Source organism: Heterocephalus glaber, unplaced genomic scaffold (genome assembly GCF_053883595.1).
Source record: "Heterocephalus glaber isolate CG9 unplaced genomic scaffold, H.glaber_assembly_v1.0 deba00001067, whole genome shotgun sequence".
Lineage (NCBI taxonomy): Eukaryota > Metazoa > Chordata > Mammalia > Rodentia > Bathyergidae > Heterocephalus > Heterocephalus glaber.
Genome location: NW_028258187.1, coordinates 6,255,893 through 6,276,796, shown reverse-complemented (window position 1 = coordinate 6,276,796; position 20,904 = coordinate 6,255,893). Strand labels below are relative to the sequence as shown.

At 42.4% G+C, this 20,904-nt stretch overlaps 1 protein-coding gene across 1 annotated transcript in view; it reads right to left on the bottom strand.

The window, feature by feature from the left end:
• The window catches only part of Ush2a (usherin), a 692,185-nt gene that overhangs the window by 358,973 nt on the left and 312,308 nt on the right, over positions 1-20,904 (bottom strand). Inside the window, exons 30-31 of the mRNA XM_013066500.3 lie at positions 8,351-8,464; positions 6,323-6,484 (exon numbers count right to left, since the gene is read on the bottom strand). Coding sequence (XP_012921954.2) covers positions 6,323-6,484; positions 8,351-8,464 — 276 coding nt within the window. The remainder of the gene's footprint in view (positions 1-6,322; positions 6,485-8,350; positions 8,465-20,904) is intronic.

Genomic DNA, 20,904 nt, shown 5'->3' with positions numbered 1-20,904 from the left:
TTATCTGCCTTTCCTCTTTCTTTCCCCTCTTCTCAGTCCTCTTTCCCATCCGTTCTTTCCTTCTTGGCACTCCGTTCTCTCTCTATTCTCTTACACACACACACACACACACACACACACACACACACACTTCTTACATTGCTGTTGTCAGTACCTTTCTGCCTTGGACTTGTTGGTAGAAACATAGGCCCTCAGGGGATGGCACTGGGAAGACGTCGTCGATGGTTCTAGAACTCAGCCTAAGATGGCCATGGATTCATCAGATGAAATACATGCAGGGTGGCTTGATGTTGTGCATGTTTGCATGTTTTCATTTTTCCTATAGAGCTTCTACGTGCCATTCTTCCCTTGAATTTCAGGAATTATCAACAACAATAGCTTAGGTTAGGGTTACCCTAAAACAATTCATGTAGAAAAGTAGGACTATTCTGAGATCCCACTCTGCTTTCCTCACCAGGAGGCAGGACTCACATCACCCTGCTTGCCACGTTGATGTGTTGCTCTCCTGAATGCCACCACCTTGCTATTCTTTCTAAAAACTTTGCAGACTTCCCTAAAACATCTCACAAGCTTCTTAAAGAATGCCACTTTCTGGTGAGGTGTGCCTTTAAAATGAGAATGATCTGGTTGGCTACAGTTTGGATAGTCATCATCAATCAGGATACTACCTCACCTGAACTTTGAAACAATCCTATTACATTGCTGAGGAATCTCACAAAAGGTTACCTTCGCCTACCTATTTATGGTCATACTGTATCCACACAACTCATAACTCAGTGGCCTACAGTAGCTCTGCTAGTGATATCAATATGGCTTCCTCAATCTTTTGATAATGTTTTTAATCATGAGCTTTAAAGCACAATTGTTTTTACCTCAAAATTCTTAAAAATCTGTTATGGGACAGAAATAAGTGATTAATGGAGATCTTGCAAAAAAAAGATAAATGGCACCACCACAATATCACAAATCTGGGGGAAAAATTAATTGAACCTATACTTTTGATAAATATTTATTTTTTGCAGAAGAAAAATGCACACTAGTTTAAGCTGTCATTATACTAACCTACATCCTATTTTTCATATTATTAGTAATACATAATGTGGTAGTTTATATTCAAAAATAAAACTAGAATGTATATACCTCATGTATTTATCCAGAAATACACCAAGGTTACTATGGTTACGAAAAATCCATTACCTTTGAATACAGAATGAAAAAGTTTGACTTAAAGTGTGTGCTATTTATTATAGCAAACATCAACAGCCTTTGGGAGGTTCTCTAACTGGATTCATTTTTCAGTGTCAGAAGTGACCCAGCATATTACTAGCTTATGGCCTATGTAAGGCAAAAATTTGAACTGTATGCATTTTTAAATATATTTTGTACTAACTCAAGGTAAAGCAGTGCCTTTGACTTTAATGCTTCATATTTAAGAGAAAGAAGAAAAAAATTCAAAGCATCTAGATGCTGAGTGGCTTGTGGTTTGAAACGAATGTGCTTTCACCTGTAGCCACTGTGGTGGCAAGATCCATTTGCTAAGCATCATGGGAGGGCATTGGTAAGAACCATGAGTAAATGATTTAAATAAATAAATAAACAGAGGTCACAAATAAATGGAGCAGGCATGAGAAAAAATAGTTGGCACTTTGAATATTTAGGAGGGGATATTCGGCCAAGTTATTAAGGAAGTTTTTATAGAGTAGAAGGCAAAGAATTTTAAATACTCCTAGTGATTGTAACCAGGAAAAACACAATATGCCACATAGCTCTTGATACATTTCAAAATTATTCCTTAACTATGTATTAAGTTTTGCTCATCAAAAGTGTGATCACAAGAATCAAAATAAAATATAAAGTCCTAATAAACCTTCGGAAAAGTACTCAGTACAACCAGTAGTTAAAAATGCAAGTAAAAATGAAAGAGTACTGTCTTTCTAAGATAGTCAGACTTAAAAATATTTACTATGGATAAATTTTTCCAGAAATGATATGAAATTTCTATCAAATATTCTGTAAAAGTTCACCACCCTGCATTTAGCAGTTCTCTAAAATTCTAGCATGCAAAGATCTGTGTGTAATAATATTGTACAAAATATTTAAAATAAAAGTTCAGATGATTAAATGCATTAATGTGCATTCATTACATGAAACGTTATTAAAATGTTTCAAAATATTTTTAGAAAATGTTTCATGACATGAGGATATGGCTGTAGTTAAGGGAATGTGAAATGCTACAAAATTATACATAGGTTCTAGCTCAGTCTTGTTAAGACAAATGAAATACTAAAGGGAATTATATAAAACACAAAGAGCTTCTCTCTGTGTTTTAGGGTTATCAGATATTATATATGTATGTCTTTTAAATTATCTTGAATAAGCATATATTACTGTTACAGTTAAAACTGTTGTGAATTATTTCCCTACATCTTCTATTTTCTGTGAAGAAATATTTCAGCACTGTATCTGACAGATCCGTATTAGTGCCAGTATTCTGACAGCAAAAGTCCTCAGGAATGGAAGCTCCACTCCATATGGAAAGGATCTTTTCCCCCAACCCAAAGAAACAATGGGCACCCATAGCATCTGGACAGCTGTCATGATGAGATGAGGTATGGCCTGAAATGCCAGGAAAGAATGAAGCCCTTCTCACTGGCTGGGCACTTCCTGTCAGCCTTCTCCCTGGCTAACTTCAGTCAGACTCCCTGGCCCACTTTGGCTTCTCTGTGAGTCTGAGTGGACAGACTGACTCGGGAGATAGAAATGACCTAAATCTAGTGCACATTGCAAGTATATATGAATTATTAGACTTGAAAGGGAATTTAAAGTCCATTTTATTAAACTCTCAGGCGATTTGAGAGTTTCTGCCAAAAGAGACATTCAACGTATGCGAGCACTAGAAAAGACACTTTACGTCCCTGTTATGGACTGAATCGCATCCTCCTGAAATTCAAATGGTGAAACCCCACTGTCCAATGTGACTACATTGGGACACAGTGCCTTTACAAAGACAACTAAAGTTAATGAGGTCCTAAGAGTGGACACCTAATCCGGTAAGACTGGTGTCCTTACAGGAAAAGATACCAAGGATATGTCTGCACAGAGAAAGGCCATATTGGGACACAGTGGAAAGATGGCTGTCCTGTCAGCTTTCCTGTCCCTGGGAAATACTTGACACCCACAACTTTAAGGAGGAGAGCTTTTATATGGCTCATAGTTTCAGGGGATTCAGTCCATGGTTTTCCAGCTCCAAGGCAGACAGAAACATCATGGCAGAAAGGTGTGGCAGAAATGCTAAAAAATGCTCAGTGTGTGACACCTGGGAAGCAGAGCAGGAGAACAGTGCCAGGGAGAAAGGGGGAACGGACTGCACACAGACCTCACAGTCATACTTCGATGGCCTACTCTGACACACACAGAAATGTGCTTCAGTGATCCATGGGTGGCTCCCATGCCAATCAAGTTGACATAATGAAGCTTAATCACTACAGTGGCCATTGCCAGCCAAAGGGAGAGATTTCAGAAGGAAACAACCTTGCTGACACCTTGATCTTAAATGCTATCCTCTGGAGCAGTAACGGTGAAACTTTGAGTGTCCCCAATGATAAAAACAACCCACTGCAGCACATGTGCTGTAGGTTCACCACCACTGCTCTAGAGTGTGAAAAGTTTATTTCTGCTATGTATGTCCCCAGGCTGTGATTTTGCTATGGCAATCCTAACAGACTAACACAGGTGCTTTGTGGCCTGCAGTTAGGCTCTGTCTGCTCTTCAGAGGCATGGGGAGGAAAAATAAAATACATTCAACAGAAGACTGTATAGATTAAAAGCACAGACATTGGGACCAGTTACTCCTATATTTGAATTGTTCACTCTATTACAGGTTAAAATTTCTTGACCTATCTAGGCCTCATTTTTGCTAGTTTTAATATTACAACAATCATGTGTATCTTTCAAACTCACTTTAGCCTTCTAGTCTTAGTTCCTTCTGACCAACACTGAAGTTCAAGCATGATCCATATTTTAAACTATTTGGGGACGGGAGCAACACAGGATATGAGTATTTGTAAGAAACCAAGAAAGCTCTAGAAAAAAAAAACCTATGGAGGACATTGGAGACATAATGCTTTAAAGTACTATACAAAGAGCAAAAAGCATGGAAGAACCATGGACATAGAAACATGTAGCTAGAGAAGATGGTTATGGACACGTTAAAGATAATATTCTACTTCCCTCACTTTATATTACACTCAAGACATCCATTGTACTGGCCCACTGTGGTAACAAATGCCATGATCTTGCACTGCAGATTCCACAAAATTCAGAGTGTAGCATCATTTTTAAGAAACTGGTGTGAATTTCCGCTCCCATCCTCCCTCCTTTGCCCTGGCCTTTGCCCTGCATCACCTCATGGCATTCTGCACATGTTGAAAGTACTCAGGGCCCATGGCTTCCTGGTTCCACCACTTCCCTGTGGCCCAATTCCCTGTTCGTTCTGTCATGCCCCTAGTTTCTTTTCCTCTGGTTGCTTTCTTTTTCTTTTCACCATTGTTTTTAATTCCCCATCCCACTCCCACCCTCCATCCATTTCCCCTCACTCTCTTCCCTCTTTGTCCCCAGGAGTCAGGGGATGTTGTTAATCCACCCCCCCACCCACTCTGTGATAGGCCCTGAGAGCAGAAAAGCAGCCACCATCATGGCTCAGGACCTTTGAGTGAAGGAGGGCAAATGACCAGGCAAACAAGCAATCTCACTCAAGACAACAAAAATGAAAAAGTAAGGAGCTACAACAGTGGCCAGTGAGCCTTAGGGCTATGCCCAGGCCATACCTGGAAGGCAGAGAAGAATTCTCACTGGCAATGCCTCTTCTGGTCCTAAAAGTTAGGCCAGCCCATGATGCACAATGATATTCCTTGGTCCTAGGAAAGTTCTTTGTGTCTTAGCTATTAATACATACATAAAGTTCACTCCACAGTGTTTTAATAATTGTTATCACTGCTCAAATAATTTTTAATTAAAACAATGCCATCAGCTTCCATCTTGTGATCCAATATTGTTAGGGTAAAAGTAATCCATCTTTTAAAATTTGTACTATGAAGCCTGTACTCTCATTATAGCCTTTTTTACCAAGTGCTAACAACATGCTCTATGTTTTTATATATAATCTAATTTCTTCAAGATATTGAAGGCCTTTATACATTCCAGATTCAGAAACTAAGTCTCAGAGAAGACAATTAACTTGTTTCAAGAGCTCGCACTCCCAAATGTATCCAGAATGTCTACGCTGGTATCAGGGTCAAACTCTCACAGCTCGTGTGACTGTGGCTTTGACCTTCCCAAGCCTCAGCTTCTTCACTTCTGAAATGTAGAGAATCACAATTTCTACTTTGTAGATGAAATATTATATAATGCTATCCAGTCGTGATGAATAAAATATAACAAGAATTCTCGTCTGTCTAAGGTTCTTAGGTTAGAGAGGAGACAAACACGAACAAAGAGAACCCTCCACCCCAGGGTCTGACCATGTCCCTGGGGAGCCGTGAGACCCAGCCAGGATGGACAGCGCGTGGCTCTTGCCCCGCACAACCTTTCTCCCTGGCATTAATGTGAAAGAGTGAACGCATAAATAATGAATGCCACCTCTGACTAACTTGTCGGGACCTTTCACAAAGAACTTAATATCTCTGGGCTTCACTTTTTACATCAATCAACATTTGATTAATAATATCTCACCTGAGAGTCAAATAGAGTGTATAAAATAAATGAAAATATATAACCACCGTAAGTGGGATACAAATATAAAACGGTACCGATCCAGACAACAAAGCTGATGGAAGCCTCTTGGCTTTAGGAAATTTTCCAACAACTGACTTCATTTTACTTAAGTGTCAGGACTGACCCAGGACTACGGATTATGCTTCTTCATAAATGGTTTAAAATTCAGATCATGGTGAACCACATTGCTGCATTTTAAGATTATTCCAGAGTTGGGGATTTTAAGGTAGCAGCCATGGGACCCTGGAAGCTGAAGGCCACCCCTGAGTCACCCTGGCCCTGGGAGTTTGGGGGAACACACTGGGCCCAGCTTCTGTCTTGTGACCTGTGGACTAGAACGGGCTTGGCTCAGCCCCTGGGGCCAGTACCTTCCAAAGTCCCCTGTAATTTCATCACAAGACTAAAATGATCATAAAGATCATGGGACAGGAGATGGAAGCAAACAATGCAGTCTCAAAGACCACATTTCCATATACCTGTACACTGCAGTTATCTGGCATAAATGTGCACACTTATGTTTCCTATTACCTGGTAAAGATGGAAATCCTACCTGTGACTGTGTAGTTCTCCCCATGGCCAGAATAGATGAGCCTCCCATCCATGTATAGAGAATACTGAGTTACAACACCATTTGCCTGGCTGGGTGGACTCCAGGAGAGTAGCAAGGAATTGGGAAAGGATTTGGCTACTGGTGACTGAACTTCTTGTGGGGCTGCGCGGGGAAAAAGGAAAAAAGATTTATAGAGTCTAATTTTAGTTTACTTTCCTAACTCAAACTTTTCAAACCTAAGCCAATAAATCACGGAATAAACCTGAAATCCCATGCATGGATATGTTCCTGATTCGCGGGCAGCTTGTCAGTAATTGCCTTAGGAAAGCGCTAAATAGCTGTCCTGAATTTATGGGGATCTGCATTGGTGATGGATGGGGAGTGCTTTCACTAGTCCACTTGACTGAAGTCTGTGTTACTTCATCAAAACTATAATAACCACAGCGTGCTGCTATGCGGGCCTGGGTCTAGGAAAGCAATTAAGCTGATAGAGCCCCATGGCCTCGAGGGGCTTGGGACCTGATGCCCATGGTTCATATAACTATTAAAACAGCCAGAAAATGGAGAATCAATTAATTATATATAGAAACTACTTTGAGTGAATTTTAATTTTTTTTTTTTTCATTTTACACAGTGGTCCATGAATTTGAGGCATACGAACTCAATATTGTGAAAACATGACCCTAGGCACAAACATTGCTCCCTAGTTTAGGAATAAATTCTTCGAAAAGTTAGAAGTTTGGGACTTCCCTAATAATGAGGGAGAGAATGGATCTCTCTGAGACATGACCCTGAAGCAACTGTGAGAGGGCACCCAAAACCGGCAGGATTTCGTGGACGTGCAGAAGAGTGGGGGTCAGGAGACCCCGGTCCCACATCAGGGCTGGGGGTGGGCAGTGAGAGAAGGTGAGGACCCTGTTTGCCAGCAGATGCAAGAGATGCCGAGAAGGACCGCTATTTTCAGTAGACTGGGAAGATAGGGAAATCCTGAAGATGGGAGACCCAGTGAGGGGAGTCTGGTTAGGTCAGAAACAGAATAGAGAGGATAAAGGGCCACAATAACGTTTTTTCTTGTCACTACTTCATTGTATGGAACTGTCTTTTTTTCCCCTTTTACATCTTCTGTGCAAACAGTGCTAGCTAACCAGTTCGAGAGAGAGGAGAAGGGAAATCAGAGGGGTGAGGAGATGGATGCTAGGAAAGAGGGACCAGCTGGCTTTCCCCCTCTAAAGATCAAGCTTTTAAATCTCCTAACAACTTAACCACTGGACAGCAGAAGAAATGTGCAGTTGCTCTCATTGAGGAGATAGAAGTATGAAGTAGCAATGCTTCCCGTGTTTTGAGAGCTCTTATTTCTTGAAGGGATGTGTTCCAAGGCCGGAGCAACGCTTTCACTTTGGAGTGCGAAAATATTTTCTCTTTTCTACTGTCTCTGAATGTATGCTTTCTGAAACATTAATTTATGCCAACAGTTTGCAAGTTCCAAGTAAAACAAAAGTGAGACTTAAGTCAGAAGGAACTGAGCAGTGATTAATAATGCCTCATTTGGCATTTGGAGGTTCCATCATACTGAAATAATTGTTGCCTGGGCTGGTGTTTAGCAGTTAAAAGAGACCATGGAAATCAACCGTTTGATTCTCAATTTCATACTGTGCCATACAATCAATTCTTTTTAGTCAGACTGTCTCTAGATTTACTTCAGAGCCATAGTAAAATGAGGAAGCTTTCATTAATCTTTCAGATGCTTCATATTAATGACAAGGCTCTTGCATGAACAATGTAACAGCAATTAAAAAGCCCATTAATCTGCATTACCGCTATTAAAGATGCATGTCATTAAAGGGTATGGAGTTTGATTCATTTTCGTACCCCCCCCCCCCAAAATGGAGCAATTATGGCCTGGCAATGCACTTTGTCATCAAATTAGGTTGGGGCTTTCCAGCAAATGGCCTAGCAGCATTTAGCTCTTCTCCTATTTTATTATTCATGACTGAAATGTGGAAGTCAAGACCTTTGAAATTACTTTACCTTCTTGTGGAGTAGAGATGTTCACTGCCTGTGAGCTCTCCGTACAGCCGGCCAGGGTGCATGCAGTTAGGGTTACCGTGTAGTTTCTGAATGGCAGCAGGCCTGTCAACACACCTGCAATGACAGGGGACAGACAGGGCTAGCATGTTTACTGTGAGCATCTACAAAGAGGTGTGTGTGTGTGTGTGTGTGTGTGTGTGTGTGTGTGTGTGTGAGAGAGAGAGAGAGAGAGAGAGAGAGAGAGAGAGAGAGAGAACCAAAACAGATCTCTCTTTAATCCATCGTCCTGATTAGAGAATGGGCTGGCTCCTGAGACAACATTCACCATCGAGACAGCTGTGAAACAGGTATTTAATGTTTTGCCCACTAAAGATGGGCTGGGGGAGGGGGGACCCACATGCAGTATGTGAAACAGAGTACAAGGTACCCAACAGTTCAGATGCCTGGCATCTCAGGCCAGCGCCTAGACCTCCCACAGAAACAAAACGATTCAATTTTCTCGAACCTGGCATTTTTCAAGCATATTTAACAAAGGAGTCCTTTTTATGCAGTAACTGTTAACACACTTCAGGAGATGCTACTCCCAAGAGTGGCTTCATTATTTTAACAGTAGGATACACATATACAAACTATTTGTTTATGTTGCAGTTAACAAATATGCAAATTAACATAGCGGAACAATTAGCAAATTAGATAATTATGCTTTTGTACTTCTACTTGCAAAATTATTAGTTTATTTAATTAAGACACCTGTCTTAAAGGGAAGTGTTGCACATGAAAGTGTTGAATTAACCTGGCTTGATGGTGGATATGTAAGATTTGTTCAGCAAATTAAAAGTACCTGTGAAAACAAAAACAGATTTTTGTTTGCTGCTGTTTATAATCAAGACAGACATTCCTTATTTAGTTAATTCTGTGAATTAAAGAGTATCAAACGTATAATCTGGTCAATTGCTTGCCACTGGTGCTTTCTTCTTAAGGGACTTCTTAAGAGTAATCTTTAACCCTAAATTCTTATAAACAGAGAGTCCCATTCCGGATGTCTCGTTACTGAGTAAACCTTCAATAGCCTAAAGAACACATTCCTGTTTTCAAGTGCCAATGCTGGTGACAGCGTCCATCACTCAAATACAGACTTTCACGGGACATGTTTTTGTAGTCACCCTCCCGAACAGAAAATTTTAAAGCTTGAAAGAGCAAAGGCCTAGGATGAAGCAAACGTCCCAAGTCATCGCTTGCTTTGACACCTCCTGCTTGCCTGGGTGCTGCTTCGGGTCTGCATCCCACAGCTCGCCAGGCCTCCCTGCAGCCCCTGAGCCCCATGCCTTGCTTCTGAATGGAAACATCCACCCACTTGGCATCAGCATCAAAGCTCATGGCCAAAGAGCACAGCAAGCCAATGAACTACATGCACACAGGGCCACCTCCCCTTGGGCTCAGCCTTAACCTCTCAATCCCTGTGTCAGTCTTCTGCTTCTCCTCATTGCTGCTCCTGTGCCATTTCCTCTTGAGTCTCCCAGACCATGACCCACACACTGAGCTCTCTCCCCGCTAGGAAGTTCTCAAGCTACCATGTGGCACATCCACCATCACTGTGGAGCTACAGAGAGCCCGGACACTCAGACCAGACAGCCTGGGCACAGAGGCCAGCTCTGCTACTGTTTGGCTACACAGTGTGGGCAAGTGGTTCAGAGCTCTGTGTCTTGGTTCCTCCATTTGTACACAGATAATGGGAGACCCTGTCTTGGAGGAGCGGCCTCACAGGCCTCATCTATGAGACAACAAGGCTGCACTACCTGCCTTCAGAGGGTTGCCACCATGGCTACTGAGTTTAGAAGCACCCAGCACTCAACTCCAAGCTATGTAAGGGGACAGCTCTGACACAAAGCTTTGTCAGTCCAAGTCATGCTATGACTGCAACTAGCTTCTGCCTCCACGGCCACTCAGTGATTTTTATCTTTCAAACATTACTGGTCGCCCTGAAACTTCCAATCCAGTAGCCCTTTCTCTCTGGAACCCATCAGTCTTGGTCTCCCTTAGGCTTCCTCCAGTGCTACTGAGTGTTCCTCTCCTCAACTACCTCAAACTCCTTCTTTCCTTGACTAATTCACCATCCTCCACCTCTTACACGGCATTTGGTTCACAGAGTTGGGTCCTCGGGCTTCTTCCTTTTCTAAACACTTGGCTTTGTTAATTCATCAGTGAGCACCTGGCTGTCGCCGTCCTCACCTCTCCTCCAAGGCCAGGTTTCTCACCTCTGCCTACAGGATGCACCCACAGGGATGTGCAGATGCTATGTCACACACAGGAAGAGGCCACCTTTTCAGAGGGAACCCAACAGGGACAGGCGCAGAGGAGAAAGCGACTTCTCTGGCCCGGGTTCCGGCTGCGTGCAGACAAATTCTACTCTTGAAGTTTATACCCTAAACCAGCCCATAGATGGACTGAAGAGAGGGGATCCATCCAACGTGCCATGCTTTCTGCCCACCGGAAGGCACCTCCAGAAAGAAATGAAAGTCCTAGCATGGACATTTGGACACAGAAACCCCAGGAAACTGAATAATGATGTTACTTAGCCCATCTTGATTTCACTAAAGCAGTGTGTGTGTGTGTGATGAATCCCCTACTAGTATTTCTATTTATGTTAAGGCGATCAGAACTTCCAGTCCATAATAACAGAAGGTTTCTATTTAGTTAAAGACAATTGTTAGAAAGGACACCAAACTTGCTTTCTCCATGTCTGTCCTTGGTGGAGAAGTTCACCAAATTCTAATACATTTCATATAAAAATATTAAGTTTCTATTAAGAAAGTTGCTGGAGAGAAACTAGATCATTCTTTGGTACATTTATCAATGTGTTCACATTTCCCATTTCAAATAAAACCATCATAAACACTGGGAACGGAGACCTGCAGAACAGAACAGGAAAAAGAAGAGAGCAGATGTGCTGGGTCTTGGCCACTCTAGATCCCAAACAGAAGATGTGGGTAGTTTATAAATCACACTTTCAAATCCATGTGCTATGCTTTCTGAGGCTGGTGTGGTATTTCTGTCCCCTTCCCAGGGAGAACCCAAGGGCTTCGCCAGTCCTGTTACATCTCTAAGGCAAAGTCCATGGATCCACGGGAATACTTCGTCCAAAGACAAATCGGTACCATCCACTTGAGTACAGAAGAGTAGGAGAATAGCATAGCATCTTCTTCCCTCTTGTCAGGTTACAGTTAAGGGTCAGGGCAAGAGGATGGGCTGGTCCCCTAGACATCTTCAGTAAATGGGAACAGTGACAAAGTCAACATTTTTGTCTAGAACCCACAGTTTATCTCTCTTTGATTCTCAGAATGGAGCGTTTACCTGGTTGATATTTATAAAAAGCTGTACTATTGCCAAAGGAGGAGGAAAAAGTACATTCTCTTCAAGACTAAGTAAGGTGGTCTTGGATACATCCCTGAGATCCTTGAAGGATTATCCTGGGTCTGGCTTTCAGTGTCCAGGCCATTCTTAGACTATATACTCTGCAGGAAAAAATAGTGCTACTATGATAATATATCATTCTAAGAAAGCATTTATCAACTTTTCTTCTGTCTGCCTGTGGGAGACAATTGATTTTTATAAGGCTTTTAATATAAGAAAATGTTATTGCTAGAAAGACTCTGATGATAGACACAGTGACACAGAAAGCAGGATATTTGCGCCCATGCAAGGGGACACGGGCGTTCATAAGATTCAGACTGATTTAAGATGGTAAGAGGCCTGCGTTTCATTAAAGACAAATTTTAAATGGATGGTTACTGGGAGTCTGTGTCAGTATTATACTTAAAAGAATACCGAGAAATATACAGCGTGATATATTTACAAAGGAGCCCTAGACAGGAAAATACGTCCACAGAAAACTCACTAAGAGAAAACGGGGCAGCACGGCTTTTATGACACTTGGGGTGTTTACAATCAATGGTGCCTTGCAGCGGGAACTTGGGGAGTGGCTGGGCTCTGAATGTCCTCATTTGAGAAGAAGGCTTTGTCTTTCATGTGACTGTCACCTCGTGAGGCAGGTGGAATGACCTCTCAAGCTCCCTTTCAGCCACAGAACTCTGTGAAATCAGAAAATGGTCCCGACCATGTCAGGCAACCTGCCAGACTTTCTTGATAATGGAAGAAGGCAGGCTGAAGAAACATGCGATAAGCATGAAGTAAGCACTATTGATGTCTTAAAAGTGTTAGAGTCCCATGAAACAGAGGTGCACCTGTGGTATCTGGATTAAAATCTTCCTGCCATCAGGACTGAAGGGGGGCTCTCACTGCCTGGTGATAATGCATTTTTCACGTTTTGCATTAATGCCTTGATAGTGAAGGCGGGGATGCTCCACACAGAGGGAGTTGCAAGTCTGGGCAGCCCTCTGCCTTTCAACTTTGGTCCTATGGGCCACGCTGGTGCAGAAGCCCCCAGCTCCAGAGCAGGGCAGGACTCATTTAAAGGGAGGAAACTGATCATGGTGGGAGTTTAAGAGCTGCCTTGCCTATGGCTCCAAACGGTGCTGAGAGTTTCCTCCGAGCACAGGGGAAGCCTGTGTTGTCTGAGCCCTGCTCAGCCATGCGGTGCAGTCCTCGGCTGCTGGGGGAGCAACCTTGCACTTTGCAGTGTTATCAAAATACCTGGTGATTGCTGATATTTGAAAACTTTATTACAGTAAAAGCCGCATTGCCCACCAAATCCAAATTTATCCCCACCAAATCCTCCCCCTCGCTCCAGACACATTCATCCCATGGTTTTGCCACTCGAGGAAGCAGCTGTGGGTTTCCTCTTGTGTCTTAAGGAAGTATGATAAAAAATACTGTGAATTCTGCTGCCTAGTGCCATCCAACAGAAAGGCAGCCTTGTACAGCCATCACGACGGGGCCCCATCCACCTTATTCCCTGGATCTGGCACCCTCTCACTTTCTGCTCTTCCCTAAGGTGAAAATGACCACAAAAGGGAAAAGTTTGAGTCCATTCAGGACCTGGAGGGGGCCATGACAGTGCAAGTAAAGACACTCAGGAAAGAGGACTGCAGAGCTGCCTCAGAAGGTGGCAAGCGCAATGGGAGAAGGGTTTTCAGAGGGGGAGCCCTCTGAGGGGCACTGGTGCTGATGTGTCTTTTACTGTAATAATTTCTTGAAAATATTTAACATTCACTGCACTTTCCAACCACGCCTCACACATGCCCCATTTCCCAGGAGCTCTCACTGTTATGCTTTTCCGCAAATGGGCACTGGGCGTTTGACTGAAAATTCCAGGACTCTGTCACACCCTGACCCCCACTCACCTGCACCCTCCCTGTATGAGTGCCCACCTCGCTGCTCCCTCCCAAGGGCCTCCAAAGTCACAGCCATTGCTTCTTCTGACTGATGATTAATATCGCCAACATTTCCTTTCCTTTGCTCCAACCTCAAGTTTCAAAGGAGTCAAAGAGAAATATTAATAATTGCAGGCAGCCCGACTGCGGAAGAGAGAATCACCGTGGTGGTGACACCAGGTGGACAAGCTTTTGTGCCTCTAATAGGACGGTGTGGGGCGAGAAGCAGGAAGTGAGAGGGGAGCAGGCTTTGATGCTGAGATTTTATGATTAACTCCTCTGACTGGATGCAGACAAGTATAAATGCTCTGCCGGGAACCCAAGCCTGAGACACGGCGCGAAATGGCATTGTTTTCAAAGCCAAGCACATCTGGAGAAGTGAAAAGGACTCGGTTTCTATTTACACCCTTCTTAGACTTCTCCTCCCTCCCCAGCCCGCCTTCGGCCTCAGCTGCCAGCCCAGGTCTTTGGCCGCCGTCCACATCCACGTAATCTGTTCTCCTTCATTATGTTAATCTGTGGGCGGAAAGATTTCTGTCATCTTCGAATCGCTCGTACAGCAGTGGTAAACACCTTGGCCCATCTGTAATTGGACAGGTGTCTGCACCGATGTCACCCAGCTTTTAATTCAATTAAAGAACTGGCTGTTCTGCTCTCATTACCCACTCATTTCCCTTGCACTTTTAGTCTGGCGGTGAAATGTGCACACGGCAGTTGTGTGCCCGAGTCCAAAGCCAGCGGTCCCTCTGCAAAGATCCCGCGTGATACTTCAATGGACTCAGCAATGGATTTCCCTCCTCCTCGGCCCCAGTCCCTTAGTATCTAAGCGGCATCTTCTATCCACTGGCTGGTAAAGAGGAGCAGTCAGAGGCCAACAGTTTCTGGCTTCCCCTCCCGGGGCCCTCCTCCAACTCAAAAGAAATCATCAGAGTGCAGTGCTCTTATTTATTGGCTGGCATCTCGCATTTGGATCAAGAAAGTGCGGGTGGGCAAGGCATTTATTAAGAGGGCCATCTGGTAAGGGACACCACACAGGCAGAACGGCGACGGTACCTGGAGACACAACAGGAAGAGGCCACCTTTTCAGAGGGAACCCGACAGGGACAGGCGCAGAGGAGAAAGCGACTTCTCTGGCCCGGGTTCCGGCTGCGTGCAGACAAATTCTACTCTTAAAGTTTACACCCTAAACCAGCCCATAGATGGACTGAAGAGAGGGGATCCATCCAACGTGCCATGCTTTCTGTCCACCGGAAGGCACCTCCAGAAAGAAATGAAAGTCCTAGCACGGACATTTGGACACAGAAACCCCAGGAAACTGAATATTATGTGTGTTAAATAGGGATGAAAATGTGAAGGGCCAGGACAGTTCTGGAAACACACCCAGGACGCTTCCCCTCTGGTTCTTAGTAGACAAGGAAGGGGGGATTTCTAAAAATAAGTTTTCATAAAAACGAAGTCCACTTCTGTTTTACCCAAAAAGGTGGAAGAGCAAACTTGATGACTCCCAAGCTGCATGATTCTCTGCAAACTTTACAACAGATTTTGCTTGCTGACCTTGTTTCAAACTTCCAGCAGGAAACACGGAAGACCTTGTGCCTTGGATCAAAGACTATGCAGATTTTGATGCTTACAAATAGGAAAAAAAATACTTCTGTTTCCCTTATAAAATATAGGGCCTAATCCCAGTCTCAGAGCATGGCTTAAACAGGGCCCTTCATTGCCCTCAAAGCATTATGCAATGAACAGGCTCGCGGCATACTCACATCCACCCATCCACCCTCAAAGGTTCACTCAGTGCCTTCATGGTAAGAGCTAGAGTCTCTGGTGTTTGCACCCTGAACAAGTTGGAAGCCACATCCTTGTATTAACTCTTTATCTTACATGCAGGGCTGACACTGGGATCCAGGAGCTCTGCTTGAAAACACCAGAAAGCCAGCAAGGAGCCTGGAGGAAAAGAAATGAAAGGGAACCCCATTTCCCAGCACCCTCCACACCTTTGATAACCAGCCCATGGCAGAGGGGCCGCTTCCTCCCCACAGGAAGGGAGCACAGGGCCAGGCTCAGAGTCTGTTTTCCCTCTCCAGACCACGGTTCTGCCTGCTGTATCTAAGCCCCAACTGTACAAGAAAAAGGAACATGTGAAGGAACTGTTCCCAGAAATGAGAGCACCCTTTTTATAGCAAATACTTTATCTAAACTCCTCCTTAAAATGTGGTTGGAGGTTCAAGTTTACTGCTAAACCCTAACGTTTGCAGAGAAAAGGTAGCATGCATGCTCCCTCAAGCACCAAGCCTGTAAGCCTACAATGTTCCTTTATAAGAAAATCTCTGTGAGCGTGTGTGTTTGTGTGTGTGTGTATATGTGTATGTGTGTATGTGTATATGTGTGTGTATGTGTATATGTGTGTGTGTGTGTGTGTCTACAGTGGACTTTTTGATTCATTGCAAATACATTTAAATTTATTTTAAAAGGTAAAAAGGTGACTTACAAAGGTGAAAAACCAATATTTTGGGGTGATTATCAAATCGCACTGATAACTTTATAGTATTTGTACTGACTGTTGTAAGCATTAATGATATGCCTAGTTATCATTGTACAGCAGAATTTACAGATTATCATCATTTTTAACCATGGTACAGTGTTACTAAAAAAATTTAAATCTTCTACTTCAAATTCTTACTTCATAAAACAAAATGAGTAACTTGTTAAAAAAAGTTAAAAACTCTTACACAGTATATTGACAATGTAGAAGTCACCAAGGCACATTATGTATTCGGGAGAGTTGGACAAAGCTATTAACTCATCAACACTACATTACCTAATGAAATTCTTCTACATTAGCTAAGCAGGAACATGACATCATTTCTATTTTTACTGTTTATGTCAGAGGCCATATTTTTGTATTGTGAAATTTTCAAACAAGTATCTTTCAAGATTTATATTTTTAAAAGTATTTGGAATAAACTGAAGATGTAGAATATTAATCTACAGAGTGGTATGAATTCGCAAAGATTTCTTCAAAATTCATCTTTTAACACTACCATCAACATGAATTTTTTGTCATTCCTTTTAGTATTTGCTGATGGCGGTAGAGACCACTAATTGCCTTATTACATATCACATTCTTCTTCCTCAGTAAAATAAGCTATTTTACTTTTTAGCTTTTTTTAGCTATCATTTTGAAACTGGACAATATTTTCCAATGTTTCCTGTAGCTAGGTACAGCCATACGACTAAGTTCTGCCCATAGAAGCTAATTAGAGGTACAGAAACAAATTTTAAATAAGTATTTAAAGGGAATGTGTATCTTTATACATTCTTCCTTTCAGCTGGGTGGAAATCACAGTGGATGCTGGAGCTCACGCAGCTATCTTGATCCATGAGGCAAAAGACTTGTTCCCAAGGATAGTATCGTGAAAAGATAAAGTGGAGGGAGCCCTAGCTCCATGACATTCCACTTCTGTTTTGATTAACAGTAGACATCTATTACCAGAGAAAGAAAAGCTTTACTTGGTTAAATCACTGTTATTTGGGGTTCTCTCTTTCTCAAGTGAAATGAATTAAAAATGATAAACCCATCTCTATTGAATTCCCTCTCATAAAACTCTCATCTCTACATAATATCACACTTTAGAGGGAGAGCTTGGTCTATATTTGGTAGTGTATAAAAACAAATTACGAGTATAGAATCTCGCACTAGCCTAGAACATAAGGGATAATTTTAAAATATTTTCTGCTTTGCATAATTATCAGCATTGCAGCAGTATTGGGTTCTATTATTTACATTGTAATTATACGGTACATACATTTAATTAAGAAGTATAAATTTTGGAATAAACCTTGAGATTCTTTTCACTGTACCGATATTTTTTCTATAGGGAAAATAGGTGTTAGGTCCCAAATATATGTTTAAGTTGTGATTGTTCTGTATATTATTTCACAACAATTTCTAGAGAACTATAGTTCTGATGAGACTTTAGTAGGACCAATAGTTCAATACTCAATCCAGAGTAACATATTAACTAGTGGCTTGGTAGCAGAAAACTAAATCCACTTATTCATTCCTTCATTCATTATTTTAAGAAAGCTATATTGATCTCCAGCCTTGAGCAACATACTGAACAAGACTTAAATATAACACATAATACATGTTCTCCAGGAACTTTTGGTCCAAAGAAGAAATACAAGGATACACACAGAGTAGCCACGGGCCATTTTAACAAGTGTAGAGTAAGAATTCTTAATATTGTAAAAAAGAAAAGTGTGGAATTAAATTACAGGGTTTTTTCTCTGCGTGTGTGTCCACAAGTGTAAGGATATACATAATGTAAATATACAATGTGCACTTATGTGTACGTATAAGTACACACACACACGCAGACTCCTACATGGTCCAGGCTGTGCAGTACATTGGGTTTGTGTGTTCCTCTCACTCCCCCTAGTCAGTGACTTTGCAGGAATTTGTGGCTTTGTTCTCTTTGAAGGGAGCCCCAACCATGAGTCTCACTTCTCTGTCCACTGTCCCTGCGGGGGACCCTACAAGTCATCTTTCCGGTTAACAGCCTCCTACAGTTTCGGCATCCTGTGTCGATGGTAGTATTTTAGGTCTTATCAACTCACCAACTGGAGAACTCGATGAGGTGAATGCAGATTTCTAAATGCCAGCCTGCACTCTGGCAGGGGACCCCAGGAATAGGCATTTAATAAGCAACCCGAGAACCACCTTAGGATCAGCAGAACTGAGTCACTAATTATTAGTGGCAGCTATGGAAAAATGAGACAGCTTTCCAGTATGCAACCTACCTTTTTCGGATAAAAGATTAGAGTCTACTGCATATAAAGACTGAACTATTTTCAGTGATAATAGCTATATTATCAATTGTAATCTTTTCTGTATTGCTACATAAATGTAGATCTGTTTATTTATGACTGGTCATTCTACTCTACCTGTCAAAGAAATATAATTCTTAGATTTCATTTAAAATAATGAAAGAATGAACTTGAGAAGATATTCGGTGTACCAATTATATCCCAGCACTGTGCTGGATGTTGTATCAACTGTGCTGATAATCCAGTTCACATGTTTAAGAATCCGAAGGAAAAAGCAACTGTACACATGCCAATCCTCCAACCCAGCCACTCATGGTGTAATCTGAAATCCAATTGCGAGGCCTGGGCCTGCACAGCCCTGGGCCTGAGGGGAAAGACACTCTCTGGGAAGCAGCTCTGCGTGGTAACTGGACTGCAGGGAGAACCAGAGCAGCTTAATTGGAGCCCTTTGCAACAAGTCTACAGCTACACAGTGATGACTCTGGGCTTTCGACCCCAGCTCCGGCGCAGGAAATGAACTTTCAAGAACTCTGAGCTCTGAACTCTGGCCTCGAGAGGGCACAGGATCCAGACCCCATGGCCCAGTGGGGCCCATTTGCTCCTGAGTGGGACTGTTAACCTTTGGACTCTCCGTTGCTCTTGGGATTTATCTCATTTAATCCACGGGTAACCAAATTCACGAATGGCAAATACTCTTTCACTATTCTCTTCTCTCTTAGTTGACATTCATTTTTAATCATTTGCTTTCTTTTGCCTTCTGCATTTTTCTAAATCTAACCATAACTTCCACTTCTTCCCAACCACCACCACACTTAATTTTTGTGGCCCTATGATAGTCTTCTGTTAATACTGTCTATTTACCTTTAATGTTTTATTGTTTACATTAGATGAAAGGATACACATTCATCTCATGCCATCCCACATTTCTGATTCACTTGGGAGGTAGAAATTGTCACAAGAATTTCTGGAGAAAACTGAAACTTAACCACTCGTGTCAATTCCCCCTTTACAACGTTTCCCAATGCTCACTAAACAACTGAATTACCAAAGTCCTTTTCAAAGACCGATGCCCAGGCAGAATGCCAGACAAATGAATTCAGATTCTTGGCACACGCGTAAAGCGGACCACACAGGCATCTGTGCTTTCCAAAGCTTCCTGGTGAGTCAGGGTGCACCTACGGCTGTGAACTGCAGTCTGACAAGAATCTCAGTGAAATGATCAAAGGTTGCGAAATAGACGGAAGGTGCCAGGCAAAGGCAAGAGGAAGACTGAAGTAGAATCCCAGGCACACCTACTTCCCCGCTGGGTGCAATGCGCCGTCCAGTCCACCTTACCGCAACCCCATCACACACTGGAAGAGAGGTGCTCAGGCTGCAGGTTCCTGCAAGGCTAATGCAGGTTTAGCTCAACCGACTCTGACGTCCTCCCCGCAGGGGTTTTTAATTTGCTGCACACACATCCAGACTGAAGGTAGATTCTTGGAGGGCAGCTGAACCTCTACAAGTGAAGACTGGGGTTGCACTTAGTGGATAGAAACAGTGTGACCCAAAAGGAAGATGAAAATGTGGTCTTCAAATTAGAGCAGAATAACTATCACCTTCTGGGGAGAACCTGATGTGGGAAAACTCCAATATTTAACAACCATCAATTGCATGCTACTGACAAGATCTAAAGAACTTGAAGCCCATGAAACTGGTAAGCGGCCGAGACAAAGGTGAAAGTTGGGAATACTGAGAGGCAGCCAGGAAATATCAGGAGATAAGGTGAGGAGCAAAGGCAAATCACGGAAAACAAAGACAGAAAAAAGAATTCATCGAGGAGGTTTGAGGGGAAGGAACAAAGGGTAAAAATTGGGAAATGACGAGGAAAGACGTGGTGCAGGAACAGCCCCAAATTCAGAAACTGACTCAGAAAGTGTAAGGGTTACTACTGGGCATCACTCCTGAGCAGGATATCTTAAGTGAAAAGTTCGTTTTTATCTTCACAACAATTTTCAAAATAAAAAGGTTTTCATCCTCACTCATTATGTGAGGAGACTCCAGTACAGGGATATGTTTCAGGCTTGGGTGAGGTCACACAGCAAATAAGTGATATATTTGGATTTTGAACCTAGAATGATTTGACTCTATGAGGTGTATTCTAAAAACAAAATTAGATTTGTTCGTAAATATATTAATGTCATAAAAATAAGATACGTTCTGGGGACACTTAAAATACTAAAATAAGGAGGACAATCTGGGAAAACATACATAAAATCCAAAACTGCAGTTTCTCAAAAGAACTAATGACTATATATGCACAAGAGAAGGTTTTCCAAGTTGAAGAAAGACCCAGATTTGAAGAAAAAAAGAGCTCATTACTAACAGGAAAAAATTAATGAAAAGAAGCCAAAA